This window comes from Bison bison, unplaced genomic scaffold (genome assembly GCF_000754665.1).
Source record: "Bison bison bison isolate TAMUID 2011002044 unplaced genomic scaffold, Bison_UMD1.0 scf7180017864203, whole genome shotgun sequence".
In the NCBI taxonomy this organism is placed as follows: domain Eukaryota; kingdom Metazoa; phylum Chordata; class Mammalia; order Artiodactyla; family Bovidae; genus Bison; species Bison bison.
In genome coordinates, this window is record NW_011494775.1 from 4798316 (window position 1) to 4813707 (window position 15392).

The 15392-nt window shown below is 40.6% G+C and overlaps 1 protein-coding gene across 1 annotated transcript; it reads left to right on the forward strand.

Annotated features, from left to right (window-relative positions):
• The first annotated feature begins 704 nt into the window (after positions 1 to 704).
• Positions 705 to 13690, forward strand: LOC104991864 (chromosome unknown open reading frame, human C5orf15). Its single transcript, XM_010844522.1, has 3 exons — positions 705 to 892; positions 9461 to 9984; positions 12216 to 13690. The coding sequence occupies exons 1-3, from the start codon at positions 754 to 756 to the stop codon at positions 12345 to 12347; spliced, it is 795 nt and encodes a 264-aa protein (XP_010842824.1). The 5' UTR covers positions 705 to 753; the 3' UTR covers positions 12348 to 13690.
• Positions 13691 to 15392: the final 1702 nt, after the last annotated feature.

Below are 15392 nucleotides of genomic sequence, written 5' to 3' on the forward strand. Positions count from 1 at the left end.
ATTAAGAAAACATTTTCACAGAACATACAGACCACAGCATTATGGCTGGGGCCTTAAGGGAACTTCCTGGAAGCTTCCAAATTTGCATTTTCATATACTGGGGGTTTTAAGTTACAGGATTTAAAAATAGAAGCTTACTCCTCTTTCCTAGCTCACTTCTCTGCTTTTCCTTCATAATACCCTTATCATTATATATAGTAGGTATTTTACACTATAGTCTCCCTCACAAGAAAAGAAATTCCACAAAGGTGGGGAGTTTCTTTCAGTGCTGTATACTGAAATATGGAGAGGTGCTAAGTATTTGTTGAAGTAATAAATGGTTATGGGGAAAGGTAAAAAATAAAACATTAACCTAAAATTCCACCACCCACTCTTAATATTTATGTTTCCTTTGCCTTTGGGAGTGGGAGGGCAGTTACTTCTCTTTTGGGATCACTCTATTACGAAGTTGAATACTTCTAAAAATGTTCTAAAACAATTAGCTGTATAGTAGTAGCTCATCACGTGGGAGGGAGAGGCTTGCTCTGACCCTCTTCACACCTTACAAATTACATCCGTAGTTTGCAGCCGTCTTTGAGGTGCTCCCCCTTGCCCCAAATCCCGCTGTGCCTTTCTCGTTTCCAGAGCTCCATTCCTGGCCGCAGCGTCATCACGCTGGGACGGAAACGCCTACGGACGCCGCGATGCTTTACGCAGTGTCTGATGTCACGACGCAGAGCCTAGCAACCGCGCAGGCTCGTAACCGAGACCGTTATGGCTGCCGCCGCCCGGAGGAGGATGAGCGGCGCGGAGCAAGCAAATCTGCTGCCCAGGCCAGGTGTCCAGGTCCCCGGAGGGCTGGCGCGGCCGCTGGTCCTGGCCCTCCTGCTTGCATCCGCCATCATGCCCAGTGGTAAAGGGGGCGCGGCGGCAGGGCGGGCGCGGGAAGACGGGGCGGGCCCCGGCGCGGAACGCCAAGACGGGCCCGGCCAGGGAACGGGCGATTCCGAGTGTCCGGAGCAGGTGGTGGTATCTAGAGGGGCAGGGTCTCTTCAGCCCTGGCGAGGCTGTCTGAAGGTCTGTGGTAAGGGAGGCTGTTTGAAGGGGTCTGTGAAGGTAGGGTCTTTAAGAGGCCTCAGAAGTGGGCTTGAAAGCTCCGGGGACCCGGGGAGCGAGTGTGTAGATGGGCGGGGAAGGAGGAGTGGCCGTGGTGTCTAGAGAGTCTTAAAGAATGGGTTGCTACAGAGAATGGCTGTGATACGGTCTCCAAAATTCCCTGGAGGTGTGGAGTAACAAAACAAAACAAAAACACAAAAAACGCACAATTGTAAGAGCTGTGAGTTGAGTTTATTCAATGTCTTACTAAAGGTTGTAGCGGGTGGAGCCAGCTTTTCAGTTCTGAGCAATTGTTCGAAGAGGTCAAGAGAGGAGCCAGAATATGTATGAATTTTTTTTTTGCTGGGACATGTAGTCGAACATCAAAAGATTATTGCTAATAACAACAGATCTGAAGGTTATAATTTTAGTGCTTTTCTCTATATGGGAAGACACAGGAATCTGGGGTTATTGAAGTTTTTACTTAAAGAGGCATTTCCTTAGATAGGACCCGTATATCCAAGGCAGAATACTTCATCCTGTTTTTCTCTATCCTGAATTCCCCTCAGGCCCACTGTGATGGGCACTTGCAATGGTTAATGGCTGGATTCTTGTGGAACTGGGATGGCACACAGCTTTTTTTTCTTTAATTATTCTTTTTCTTTATAGAGATGGGAGTTATGAGGGTCTAAAAGAGAGGACAGAGGGAACATGTGCTGAAGAGTTTAGAAGGTGTGATATCCAGAGAGAGTCCCAAGGTCAGGGGTGGGTGCCCGGGGGGTTAGCTGGGCCAAGGGACAGTGAGATCAGCCATAAAGACGAAGGTGGGTAGGGGTAGTGATTGGACTGAGCTGATGGAATATTTTGGAGAGCAAAAGGGAAAAGAACTATCTTTGAGTACTGTTGCCTCTCTGAGGACTGGGAGGTTCTGCTGCTGCTGCTGCTAAGTCGCTTCAGTCGTGTCCGACTCTGTGCGACCCCATAGACGGCAGCCCACTAGGCTCCTCTGTCCCTGGGATTCTCCAGGCAAGAACACTGGAGTGGGTTGCCATTTCCTTCTCCAATGCGTGAGAGTGAAAAGTGAAAGTGAAGTCGCCCAGTCGTGCCCGACTCTTAGCGACCCCATCGTGCTTGGTAAAGAGCCAGAATGCTAGAGTATTGGACTTCTGAGGGGCTTAGGAGGACAGGAGTTCTGGGACAAGTTGAGATTCTCTGTAAACGTAGTCCCCCTTCTCTGTGTCCCTCTGTGTCCTAGATAGCCCTGCTTCATTTTGATGGATCTATAGGATTTAAGTATTTCTTTTTTAGTTTTTTGAGTCATGATTGACATATTAGTTTCAGGTGTACAGCATAATGATTTGATGTTTGTATACACTGAGATCACCACAGGAAGTCTAGGTGCCATCCAGCACCCTGCATCGTTAACAACAGTTTTTTTTCTTATGATGAGGACTCTGAAGATTTACTTTCTTAGCAACTTTCCAGTATGCAGTATTATTCATTATGGTCACCATGCTGTACATTGCATCTGCATGCCTTATTTAATTTATGACTGGAAGTTTGTATCTTTTGATTCCCTTCACCTCCACTCTCTCCCCCTGCCTCCCCCACCATTTTGTTTTCTGTATCTATGAGTTTAGCTTTTTTGTTTTGTTTTTAAAATGCCACATGTAAATGAAATCATGATATTTGTCTTTCTCTTACTGACGTATTGCACTTCAGTGTAATGCCCTGCATATCCACTCACGTTGTTGCAGATGGCAAGATTCCATTCTCTTATTTCTCAATGATAATTCATCCAGTATATATACCTCAATTCTTTATCCATTCATTGATTCATGAGCTCCTTGGTTGTTTCTGTATCTTGGCTATTTTAAATAATGCTGCATGATTAAGTATTCCTTTTCTTAGAAATGTTACATTGTTAATCAAGATATTGAAGGCCTTATTGAGAAATGAAACCTGTAAACCATGTTCTGAGACTTGGGAGGAACAAATGCACTAATAAGAATTTATAATCCATTTAAGCAGTATCTTGTGTGGTAGCTCCTTTTTATTTTCAGGCCAAGGCACAATCCTTCTTAGGCCTAAATCTTTTCTAAGTTCAGATGGAAAACAGTATGAATGGGATAGTGTTCACTTATTTGCCAGCGGGGCTGTCTAGCCATACATTCCTCTGCTGCAGGGCTGTGGTTACTTACTTGGGTTTCCCCAGCAGGACTGAGAGTGTGTGGACCACCCTCCCAGAGTGTTTGTAAGTCTGGGGAGGGACTGTGGTTCATTTTCCCAAGGTCCTTTCATAGCTAGTAAATAAGGGGGATTTCTCTTGTTGATGCAAGTATTCCTGTTCCTAAAGTACTTAAGTAGTATGGTTGTTTTGGTCATTAATCATCTAAGAAAAAACTGACATATAAACATTTATATTTCTTGCTGGAATGCTTAAGATATATGGTTTAGGGGTATATGTAGCTGGTAACTATAGTTTCAGAAAAAACAGCTTTTTAAGAGATGGTTGAAAATCTTCTGACATGTGCTTTTAATAGGGAGGCAGCTCCTTGCAGTACAGTGTAGCATGTGTAGAACTTTGGCTAATACAAATGTTCTTTGTAGGTGTGCCTTAGGGTAGAGTGATTTCAAAACAGTTACTCTTGTCAGAAGAAAATGAAAGTCTAGCTAGAATGTATTGAGTTTCAAACTTCAAGTAACCATAGAATGTTAGAAAGTTGCCATATCAGTTTTATTTAAACTTGTTCCCTGTTAGATTTCTTAAACTTTCAGTGCTTGCTTGGGTGTATTCTTGGCAATCTCTGAGACTTTTTTAGTTTTATGTGTTTGTTTTGAAGAGTTTAAAAAAAGTAATGTAAGCATTATTTTGGATTGTGGGATACTCACTGTAAGACCAAGTCTGCCATACTATTTCAAAAATGCCTCCTTTCTACATTCTGCCATCATATTGCTCCCAGATGTTGCCTTAATTTATTTAATATGTAATGTATTCAATTTTTAAGGCATTTTTTTCTCAGAATTCAATGTGTGAATGAATTATCAGAAATATTGATACAGTGTAAGGAAGTTTTTAAAAAGGGACCAGTAGAGAGCAATTAAAAACTTTTAATTTTTAAAAAGTTAACTTTTAACTAGAGAGGTAATATCAAATAGGGAAGGATAGAGATGGAACATATATTTAGAAATTTAAAATTATATATATATATAAGCTTGAACAAGTAAATCTGTGAAGTCAGAGTTACCACTTTGTTCTGAATACACGTCATAGCTGACTGGATCAGCCTCTTTTCTTTGAAGGAGTGGTGGTGCAGAAGGTTGGTCTAATTTACATCAAATGTTTCAGATGAATTCCAAGTTTGATTTCTTGGATGTAACGTCTAGTGTTTTTATTGTTTGGATGCACTGCAGGGCGTGTTAGATCTCAGTTTCCCAACCAGGGTTCAGCCCGTGCCCCCTGCAGTGGAAGCACAGAATCTTAACCACTGGGCCACCAGGGAAGTCCTGTTTTCCACATTTTTACTCCTTGAACAATATTTATTAACTCTACTCCTACCTGGAGCTTCCCCGGTGGAATCCTACCTGATGCTAGGTAGCGGAGTTACAACAACAGATAGGGTGATGTTGGAGATATCCTTAGAAGAGTGAGTGGGGTTTTACCTGGCTAAGAACTATGAGAAAGGCTTTTGAGAGGGTGTAGTCCGCACAGAGTTGGACACGACTGAAGCGATGCAGCAGCAGCAGCAGCAGCAGGTACAGAAACACTACTTGGGAAGCCGTGTAGGATTTGTGGTGAGAGTTGGGTCAAGAGCATGTTCAGTAAGTGTTTATTGAATGCCTGCTATCTGTTAAGTAGGCAGTGGGGATAGAATAGTTTGGAAGATTAGTAAGAGGTAATAGCATTGAGATAATGGGGACCAGATCATATAGGAGCTTATAGGCTATTATAAAGGCTTTGAATTTCACTTTTGAGAGAGCTGAGAGCTACTAGGTAGTTTTAAGCAGAGCAGTAACATCATTTAACATAAGGTTTTACAGGGTGACTCTGGCTGTTACGTTGAGAGTGGACACTGGGGATTATGGTAGAAGCAGGCAGATCATTTAGAAGACTACTGTAATAATCTGGGTGAGATGATGGCTTGAATTAGGCAGTAGCAATGGAGAGGTGAAAACTCTTCAAATTCTTCATATCTTTTGAAGGTAGGGTGACAGATTGGATGTGGAGTGTTAAAATAATGACTGCAAGGCTTTAGGCTTGAACAACAGAAAAATGGAGTTGTCATAACTGAGAGTGAGACTGTACATAGAGCAGGGTTTTTTTTTTGTTGTTGTTTGTTTGTCTTTTCGGAGTGGGGAGTAAAAATTCATGTCTTTAACCTTTTCATCTTGAAATAATTGTAAATTCACTTGCAGTTGTAAAAAATAAAAGACAGAAATTCTGTGTACCCTTTACCCAGTTTTTCTCAGTGATAGTATCCTGCAAAACTGTAGTGCAGTACCACAACCAGACACTGATATTGATACAGTCAAGATACAGAGCATTTCCATCACCATTAGGATTTTTTCTGTGGCTCTTTTAAAAGTCACCCTCACTTTTTCCCTATCCCTACTCCCTCCTGAATTCCTGGCAACCACTAATCTTTTTTATTTCTATAATCTTATCATTTTGTGAATGTGCTGTATGGAATCATATCATATGTAGCTTTTGGGAGTTGGCGGTTTTACCTAGTATAACGTGATGTATGGAATCATATCATATGTAGCTTTTGGGAGTTGGCTGGGTTTACCTAGTATAATCTTGGGAGAATCATCTGAGTTGTTTCATGTATCAGTAGTTTGTTCCTTTTTATTGCTGAGTAATGTTCCTTGGCATGTATGTGTACTACACTTGTTTAACCCTTCATCTATTGAAGGACATCTGAGTTGTTTCCAGTTCTTGGCTATTGTGAATAAGGCTGCTATAAATATTTATGCAGAGATTTTTATGTGAACATAAAAATTCATTCTCTAGGATGAATGCCCAGGACTGTAACTGCTGGGTCAGGTGGTAGTTGCACATTTAGTTTAAGAAACTGCCAAAGTGTTTTCTGAAATGGTTGTCACATGTTATGTAACCACAGCAACATGTGAGTGATCTTGTTACCCTGCATCCTTGCCAGCATTTGACATGGTCATTATTTTTTATTTCAGCCATTCTGATAGGTGTATGGTGATATCTCATTGAGATTTAATTTGCATTTTGCTAAGGGAGAAGGCAATGGCATCCCACTCCAGTGGAAAATCCCATGCATTGGAGAAGGAAATGGCAACCCACTCCAGTGTTCTTGCCTGGAGAATCCCAGGGACGGCGGAGCCTGGTGGGCTGCCGTCTATGGGGTTGCACAGAGTTGGACACGAATGAAGCGACTTAGCAGCAGCAGTGGTTAACATCTTTCCATGTGCTTGTTTGCCATCTGTATACTCTTTTTGGTGAAATGTCTCTTTATGTCTTTTGTCCATGTTCTAATGATTGTTTGCTTTTTCACTTTTGAGTTGTCATAATTCTTCATGTATTCTAGATATTAGTCCTTTGTTGGCTATGGGGCTTACAGATACTTCTTCCACTTGGTAGCTTGTCTTTTCTTCCTCACAAAAGTCTTTTACTGAACAAAAGTTTTAAAATTTCAACGGAATCCAATTTATGAATTTTTCCTTTTCTGTATTGTGTTTTTGGTCTAAGAATTTATCTAGTCCACGATTCTGAAGATTTTGTTGGAGGTCTTTTTCTAAAATCTGTGTAGTTTAAAAAAATTATTATTTTAATTAATTTACTTAAACTTTGGTAGTGTTGGGTCTTCTTTGCTGCTTGAGGGCTTTCTCTGGTTGTGGTGTGTGGGCTTCTCTTGTGGAGCACAGGCTCCAGGCGCATGGGCTTAGTTGCTTCACGGCACGTGGGATCTTCCTGGACCAGGGATTGAACCCATGTCCCCTGCATTGGGAGGTGGATTCTTATCCAGTGTACCACCAGGCAAGCCCCTAAAATCTGTGTAGTTTTACATTTAAACTTGTGATCCATTTTTTAGTTAATTTTTGCAAAAGGTGTGAGACTTAGGCCAAGGTTAATTTAGCTTGTTAGATTACATTGATTTTTGAGTATTGAGGCGATCTTGCATCTCTGAAATAAACCTTACTAATCATGGAGTATCGTTTTATATATTGGTGGTTTCTTTTTTCTTTTTTTTTGGGCTGTTCCATGTGGTTTGTGGTGTCTCAGTTTCCCAGCCAGGGATTGAACCTGGGCAGTGAAAGCTTGGAATCCTAACTACTAGGTCACCAGGGAACTTTATATTGCTGGTTTCTATTTGTTAGTATTTTGTTAAGAATTTTTGCATTTGTGTTCAGGAAGGATACCAATATGTAATTTTCTTTTTCTGTGGTGTCTTTGGTTTTGGTTTCAGGAGCTTCATAAAAGGAATCATGAGGTGTTCGTTCCCTCTGCAGGTCTCTGGAAGAGGTTGTATAGAATTGGTGTTAACTCTACATTAAACATTTGGTAGAATTCTCCAGTGAAATTTTCCAGTGAATTCTCCATTCTTATGTGGGCAAGGATATTTAATTTTGGGGAATTTTAAAATTAACAATTCAGTTTCTTTAATAGGTAAAGGCCTAGTCAAATTATGTATTCCATATGTGGTAAGTTGGGGTACTTTGTGTTTTTAAGATTCTGGTCTTAAACTTTCTCTTTTAGTTGCTTTTTATGACATTGCTCTGACGGGGAGGTGGGGGTCGATGCACATTACTTGCAGTTAGAGCTAGAAATCTAGGGGCTCTACTTGATCTGTGTTGAGCCTTAAGGACAAGTGGTGGTTCTGGCAGCTCTGGGCAGAGGTGGGAGTTTCGGCTCCTCTTGTGGCCTGCGCTGACATGTTGGTGGGGACAGCCTCATTACTACGGGGCCATGGCTAAAGTCTTGACTGTCTACTAGGCCTCCTCAGCAGAGAAGGCAATGGCACCCCACTCCAGTACTCTTGCCTGGAAAATCCCACGGATGGAGGAGCCTGGTAGGCTGCAGTCCATGGGGTCGCTACGAGTCGGACACGACTGAGCAACTTCACTTTCACTTTTCACTTTCATGTATTGGAGAAGGAAATGGCAACCCACTCCAGTGTTCTTGCCTGGAGAATCCCAGGGACGGGGAAGCCTGGTGGGCTGCCGTCTATGGGGTCACACAGAGTTGGACACGACTGAAGTGACTTAGCATAGCATAGCATAGGCCTCCTCAGACACATCCTTTTATGGACGCGAAGGGGCACCTCATTGCAGCTTGGTCAGGGTGATAATCTAGGTTCCCCACTTGGTCTTTGCTGCTGTAAGTGTGAGTGGAGAGTGGTGCTCTTTGTTTGGAGAGAGTAAGAGCAGTCGTCTAAAAGTTCTCTTTCTTGCTAGGCTGCCTCTCTCCTGATCTTCTGGCGAGAGAGCAGGCTTTTTTGGGGGCCCGTTTTGTCCATACTCTTGGGTGTTTCCAGGTTACTGGATTCTTCAGCTCCAAGTCTGGAATACATGAGGTAAAAAGAAAGTTCAGGATAGTCAACTCTGGGTTGTTTCTCAGGTCCTGAGGTCTCTGATCGCTCTGCCTTATTCTTTCCACCTTTCACAATTGTGTTATTTTATATGTAATAGGAAGAGTTTTATTTGTTTTTAGTGGGAAGAATAGGGAAAAATACATTTACTCCATCTTCCTAGCAGTGAAAGTCAGAATTTCATTTTGAACGTGTTAGTTTGAATGACAAATCTAAGCAGACATGTCAGGTAGACAGTTGGACTTATGAGCCTAGAGTTCTGGTAGTTTGTGGACCTTCTCTTTTGAGGGCTTCATTTTTCTAAGAGAAGTCAGGAAGTTATATGAGCCTTTGACAATGAGGACAACAGAAAAGGTTTTAGAAATTTGAGGACAGAGCAAGCTGTGAATGGTCTACTAAGAAGGGTGAAGAGGCTGGGAAAACACAGTATAATTGCTGACAGCATAACAGGTACATCTGGATTTGGGTGTTGCATTTAAAATGAAATAAAAAAATGAAAAATAGAAAATGAAATATTCATCAGATAACAGTTGCCTTGCCAGATAGTAAGAACTTAAGCAGCATAGGAGACCTGTTGCATTTCATAGCCTGCCACCATAAGAAAAACAAAGAATAGAGAGGGGTCTGACTTTAGGTCACAATGGCAAAGTCCACACAGAGCTTGTGCCCTCTGTTCTAATTTCACAAAGGTTGGATTTCAGTACCTGCAGAACAGAAAGGTGACTAATCCTAGCTTAGTGAAAAATACAGGTCTATTTCCTTTTAGCTTGGTGGAGATAAATTAGGAGATTTCAGTGTAACGTTTCTTTCTTTACTTATTTTAGTTCCATCACAGATTGAGTCATTGAGCCAGCCTGTACTCACGTCAGATGTTTCTACTCCACATATGAATGCTTTAACAAATGAAAACCAAACCACACCTTCTACTTCCCAAATCAGCACCACTCTCCCTCCCACAACTAGTACAGAAAGAAGTGGAGTGGCGTCCGTGTCCCCTCATCCCTTGCCTACTACTGCTCTGTCCCAAGAGGTTGATAACAATGAAGATCCTAGCATAGAGGAGGAGGATCTTCTCACACTGAACAGTTCTCCGTCCACTGCCAAAGACACTCTGGACAACGGGGATTATGGAGAACCAGACTATGACTGGACCACCAGCCCCCGGGATGATGAGTCCAGTGAAGCCTTGGAAGAAAACAGGGGCTACGTGGAAATTGAGCAGTCAGAGAGACCTTTTAAAACCCCACCCTCAAGTATAGAAGAGGAAGATAGCCATTTCTTTTTCCACCTTATTATTTTTGCTTTTTGTATTGCTATTGTTTATATTACATATCACAACAAAAGGAAGGTAAGTTTGAGCTTTTTTTCACCCCCTCTAGTTGCCCTCTGTTATCTCAGTCATACTTCTTATTAATGCTTTTGCTTATTCAGAGGTCTTTTTTTCCTCTTTTAATCAGGTTTCAGTTGATGGTAAAATACTGTGATATCTCATCAGCTTGTATGTCGTTGTGGATTTTAACAAATGACAGAATGCTTTACTGCATGTGAGTGAGTGAGTGAAAGTTGCTCAGTCATGTCTGACTCTTTGCGACCCCATGGACTATACAGTCCATGAAATTCTCCAGGCCAGAGTACCAGAGTGGGTAGCCTTTCCTTTCTCCAGGGATCGAACCCAGGTTTTCCACATTGCAGGTGGATTCTTTACCATTTGAACCACAAGGGAAGTCCAGGAATATTGGAGTGGGTAGCCTATCCCTTCTCCAGTGGATCTTCCCAACCCAGGAATTAAACCTGGGGCTTCCCTGGTTTCTTAGAGGGTAAAAGCGTCCGCCTGCAATGTGGGAGACCCGGGTTCAATCCCTGAATCGGGAAGATCCCCTGGAGAAGGAAATGGCAACCCACTCCAGTACTCTTGCCTGGAAAATCCCATGGATGGAGGAGCCTGGGAGGCTGCAGTCCATGGGGTCACAAAGAGTCGGACACGACTGAGCGACTTCACTTTCACTTTCTCCTGCTTTGCAGGTGGATTCTTTACCAACTGAGCTATCAGGGAAGCCTACTACATGTGCTTTTAAAAAAAAAGAAGCCAGTTGATTTTGAGCAAAACCAAAGCCCGATCATTTTTTTTTAAAGATTTTATGTCTTAATTTGGCATTGCTACTTCATTGGGAGTACTTGTGGAGAGAGATGTTAATTTAGGACTTCTAATGTATTTACATTGAACTTAATGTTATTTTGATAACTTTTTCCCCTGGTTGTTAAAGTATTAGATGTCTTTTTTAGGGACACAGAAAAATATAGAAAAGAAAATGTAAGCTACTACCCAAAGCTGAGCATTATTAACATTTTGGTATATTTCTGGCCTGTAAATGTGTGTATAATTCAGATATATATGTGTATGCTAATAATTTTTAAATGAACTTGATTTCCTATAGAGTTTTATATCTTGCCTTTTACCTAACAAATCATGAGCACTTTTCATATCATTAATATTCTTTAAAAACATGATTTAATAGCTACGTAATTTAACTTTTTCCTGTTGAGTATTTAGATGGTTTTCAATTTTTGATCCAGAAACAATAATATGATGAACATTGCTGTACTAAAATTGGTTTGTTGGATTACATGAGGCAGAGGAGGCATAAATAGGACTCTATGGATAATTTAGTGTGAGGGTTCATCTGGGCGCTCTGCAGTCCCTGAGCTAAATAGTTAAACTTTTTAAATACTTAAAGGGAAATCAAACACAGTGTCCTTTTTAATACTTACTGGTCAGGAAATCTCAGTTCTTGACTTTGTTGTAACTTGCTTTGTGATTCCTAGCACCCACTTCCCCTTAAGGACGTTGATTTTCTCACCTGCAAAATGATACAAAGGTAATTTCAGAATGCCTTCCAGCTTAGAGAATCAGTGATTCTAATAACTCATTTGTGGTTTTGAGTTGGTTTATTTGTGGTTTAGTGGTCTCTCAGTAGCTCTGTAGGTATTTGTAGGTGGATGAAATTTTGAATGCCAGTTATGTTTTATTCCACTGTTCAGTGTGGGACCATCTCTATTACAAACACCTAAAGAAAGAAAGTGAAGTTGCTCAGTCATGTCTGACTCTTCGCGACCCTGTGGGCTATAGTCTACCAAGCTTCTCCGTCCATGGGATTTTCCAGGCAAGAGTGCTGGAGTGGGTTGCCATTTCCTTCTCCAGGGGATCTTCCCGACCCAGGGATTGAACCTGGGTCTCCCGCATTGCAGGCAGACGCTTTACCATCTGAGCCACCAGGGAAGCCCTAGGGACTTAAACACCTAAGGGACTTGTTAAACAGGTAGGTTCCTGGACTCCACTGCTATCTATTAGCTCATCTCTGAAGAGAGAGGCCAGGAATCAGTCTTTAACAAGGACTTCTGTATACATTAAAATTTAAAAAGCACTGTTTCAGCTTATTTACAAGATGGAAAACAAAATAGCCCTTTTGTTGTTGACATTTTACTTTTGTGTTTGGGAACCTAGGAGACAGATATTTCAGTTATAAAAACTTAGCATGTCCTCTATTTTCTCTTTTGAATATCTGATTTGTTTTATTTCAGATTTTCCTTCTGGTTCAAAGCAGGAAATGGCGTGATGGTTTTTGTTCCAAAACAGTGGAATATCATCGTCTTGACCAGAATGTTAATGAAGCAATGCCTTCTCTGAAGATTACCAATGATTATATATTTTAAAGCACTGTGATTTGCATTTGCTTATTATGTAATTTTATTTGCTTGACTTTTTATATGATATTGTGCAGATGTTTGCCATTGGCAGTTCATACTTAAATGAGAGGTGGGCCTCTCTTTATTTTGCCTTGGTGCTTTGGAAATTAAGTATCACAAACAAGGAGTATATAATTTTTTATCTACATCTTTAGAGGTAAATTCAATCAGGTGTCCAAAATGTGGAGCTAAGCATTACCTGTTAGTTTTTTATTGTTTTAGATTTCTTTATTGTACTTCTTCTGGAAGTGTTAGTAATGCTACTTTAAAAAAATCCCAAACTTATAATAAATTCTAACACATCTGGTATTGCTGACTCAGATTCTCTTTCTGCCATCCAAATACTGTTTCTTAAGCACACATTTCTTTGTGCTGTCAAACTGTAATCTACAAGGATGTATGTAATAATGCTTTACATATAAGTAACATTTTTTTCTTCCAGGACTCTTTGCTTTGGATATTTTTGGATAATTTATGTATAATTTATTCTCATTCTGACCACGATTTTAAGTAGCACATTAATAAATGTGTCTAAAAATTCTGGCAATAGAGACTCTGCAGTTTGCAGTAGACGTAAATAAAATGTTATAGATAGCTTTTTTGCTTTGAATTACTGAATTAAATTTAGAGGTAGAAATTGTTGTGAAATATTAAATACACGTACAATTGCTTTTACTTAGCAATTGATTGTAGCACGGGTTCCTCCAAGCTTTCAAGCAAGGGGCAGAGTTTAAAATTATATCATATTTGTTCACTCGCTTATTTTTTATAGTAAGTTTGAATGAATTTTAGGAGACATTGTAATTTAAATAATATTGGATCTAGGTCTTTCAAATGAAAATTATACCTGTTTGTATACATAAAGGCTGTATCTGTACACTGGCTCTTTCTCCCTTTGTGCTTGTTTGGTTTCTTGTTCTTTTTTAATAGCAACTGGAAATTGCTTACTTTATTTAATTTTGACTTGTCTTTCTATCTTAAGGAGTTGATCAGTATGTAAATATATGATTTGAAACATGATTGACTTACAGCTGTCACAACAACTTTTTAGAAAACATAACCCCTAATATGTGTTAAACGCCACTCACAAAACCCAGGTGAGCTAGTGGGCATATTGTTTGTTAGAGATGGAAGGGGCAGGGCAGTCCATCGTTTCTCTTGGGTGGACCGTTTACTGTTTCAGTAAGGAAGGGAGGCACAGTGGAGGTACACCTGAACTGTTCTTGCAGTAATTTTTTTCATATCTGAAATTGTATTATTTAATATTTTGAATAAGATTTTAAAAAATAAATGGCAAAGATATAAATTCATGATTTTATGAGCACATTTCATTTTAATGATGCGTCCTTCACTGGGTGGTGATAGATGGGTAGTGTATCTCTGGGAGGAAAAAAAAAGAAAATGTATTAGCTTGCTTTTGTTTTAGCACTGGGACTCTGCTTCTGTGAATTCCAAATAACATTTCTAGATCCTACTTTAGATCTAGTTTATGGCTATGTACTGTGGTTCATTGAAAACCATAGCAAAGTAGGATTGAAAAGGAAAGTAAAGCAGCTAAATCAGTGTGCTGCAGTTCTGGCATCCTGCTTCCTTGTTGTCTTCCTGTTGAAGCCTCTCCCGTCCTGGAGGATTGCCCCCCTTAGTGGATCTGGGGTTCTTTGGTGCTTCCTGATGGCACAGTCTTTGCTACCTATGTCCCAGTGCTGCAATCAAATAGCCTCTGACTTGGAGCATCAGATTGTACATTGATCAAAAATGCTTCCAGTGTCTTACAAAGGCGCCCAAGTCACTGGTCTATAAGTCTGTGTATAATTCAGACATACATGTGTATGGTAACAACTTTTAAATGAACTTGACTTCATATTGTTTTGCATCTTGCTTTTTACCTAACAGATCATGAGCATTTTCTATGTCATTAATATTTTTTAAAAACATCTAATAGCTGCATAATTTATTTAACTATTTTCCTCTTGACTGTTTAGATCGTTTCCAGTTTCGGCTCAGAAATAATATTGTGGTGAATATTTCTGTATTGGAATTGGTTTGTTGGGTTAAATGAGGCAGAGGAGGCATAAATAGAAATGAATGGCGCAAAGAAGACCTACGTTTGAGTCTTAGAGCGCCAGTGTATCCTGCTCACATGTGGTGTGGTCTCTCAGTATCGTTTCTGGAGAGACCGGAGGCATGGCTCCCAATGCTGGTACTAATGGCGTAATAGATAACACTTTAGTTACCGCTTCTCTGTCTTATCTGAAAAAGAATGTGTTGAAAGTCGTGGGGCAGGCAGAAGCAGACATTTAGAATTTGTGCCGGCAGCCATGTCTGTCTCTTTTTTTTAAAGATTTATTTATTTTTGGCTGCTCTAGGTTTTCGTTGCTGTGAGTGTTCTTTCTCTAGTTGCACTGTGTGGGCTTCTCGTTGCAGGGCTTCTTTTGTTGCGGAGCATGGGCTCTTAGGTTCAGGAGTTGTGGCACACCGGCTTAGTTGCTATGCACCATGTGGGATTTTCCCAGACCAGGGATCGAACCTGTATTCCCTGCAGATTCTTAACCAGTGGAGCACTAGAGAAGCCCCTCAGGAGGGCAAGCATGTCTTGACTGGGTTTTGACTTTGTTTTTAAAGATTTTCAACTTTGTTTACTTTTTAATATGTATGTATATTTATTATTTAAAGAGATGGGAATACCAGAACATGTTACCTGCCTCCTGAGTAATCTGTATGCAGGTCAAGAAGCAACATTTGGAACCGGGCATGGAACAATGGACTGATTCCAAACTGGGAAAGGAGAACATCAAGGCTGTATTGTCACCCCACTTATTTAACTTATATGCAGAGTACATCATGTGAAATGCTGGGCTGGATGACTCACAAGCTGGGATCAAGATTGCCGGGAGAAATTTCAATAACCTCAGATATGCAGATGATACCACCCTAATGGCAGAAAGTGAAGAGGAACTAAAGAGCCTCTTGATGAAAGTGAAAGAGGAGAGTGAAAAAGTTGGCTTCAAACTC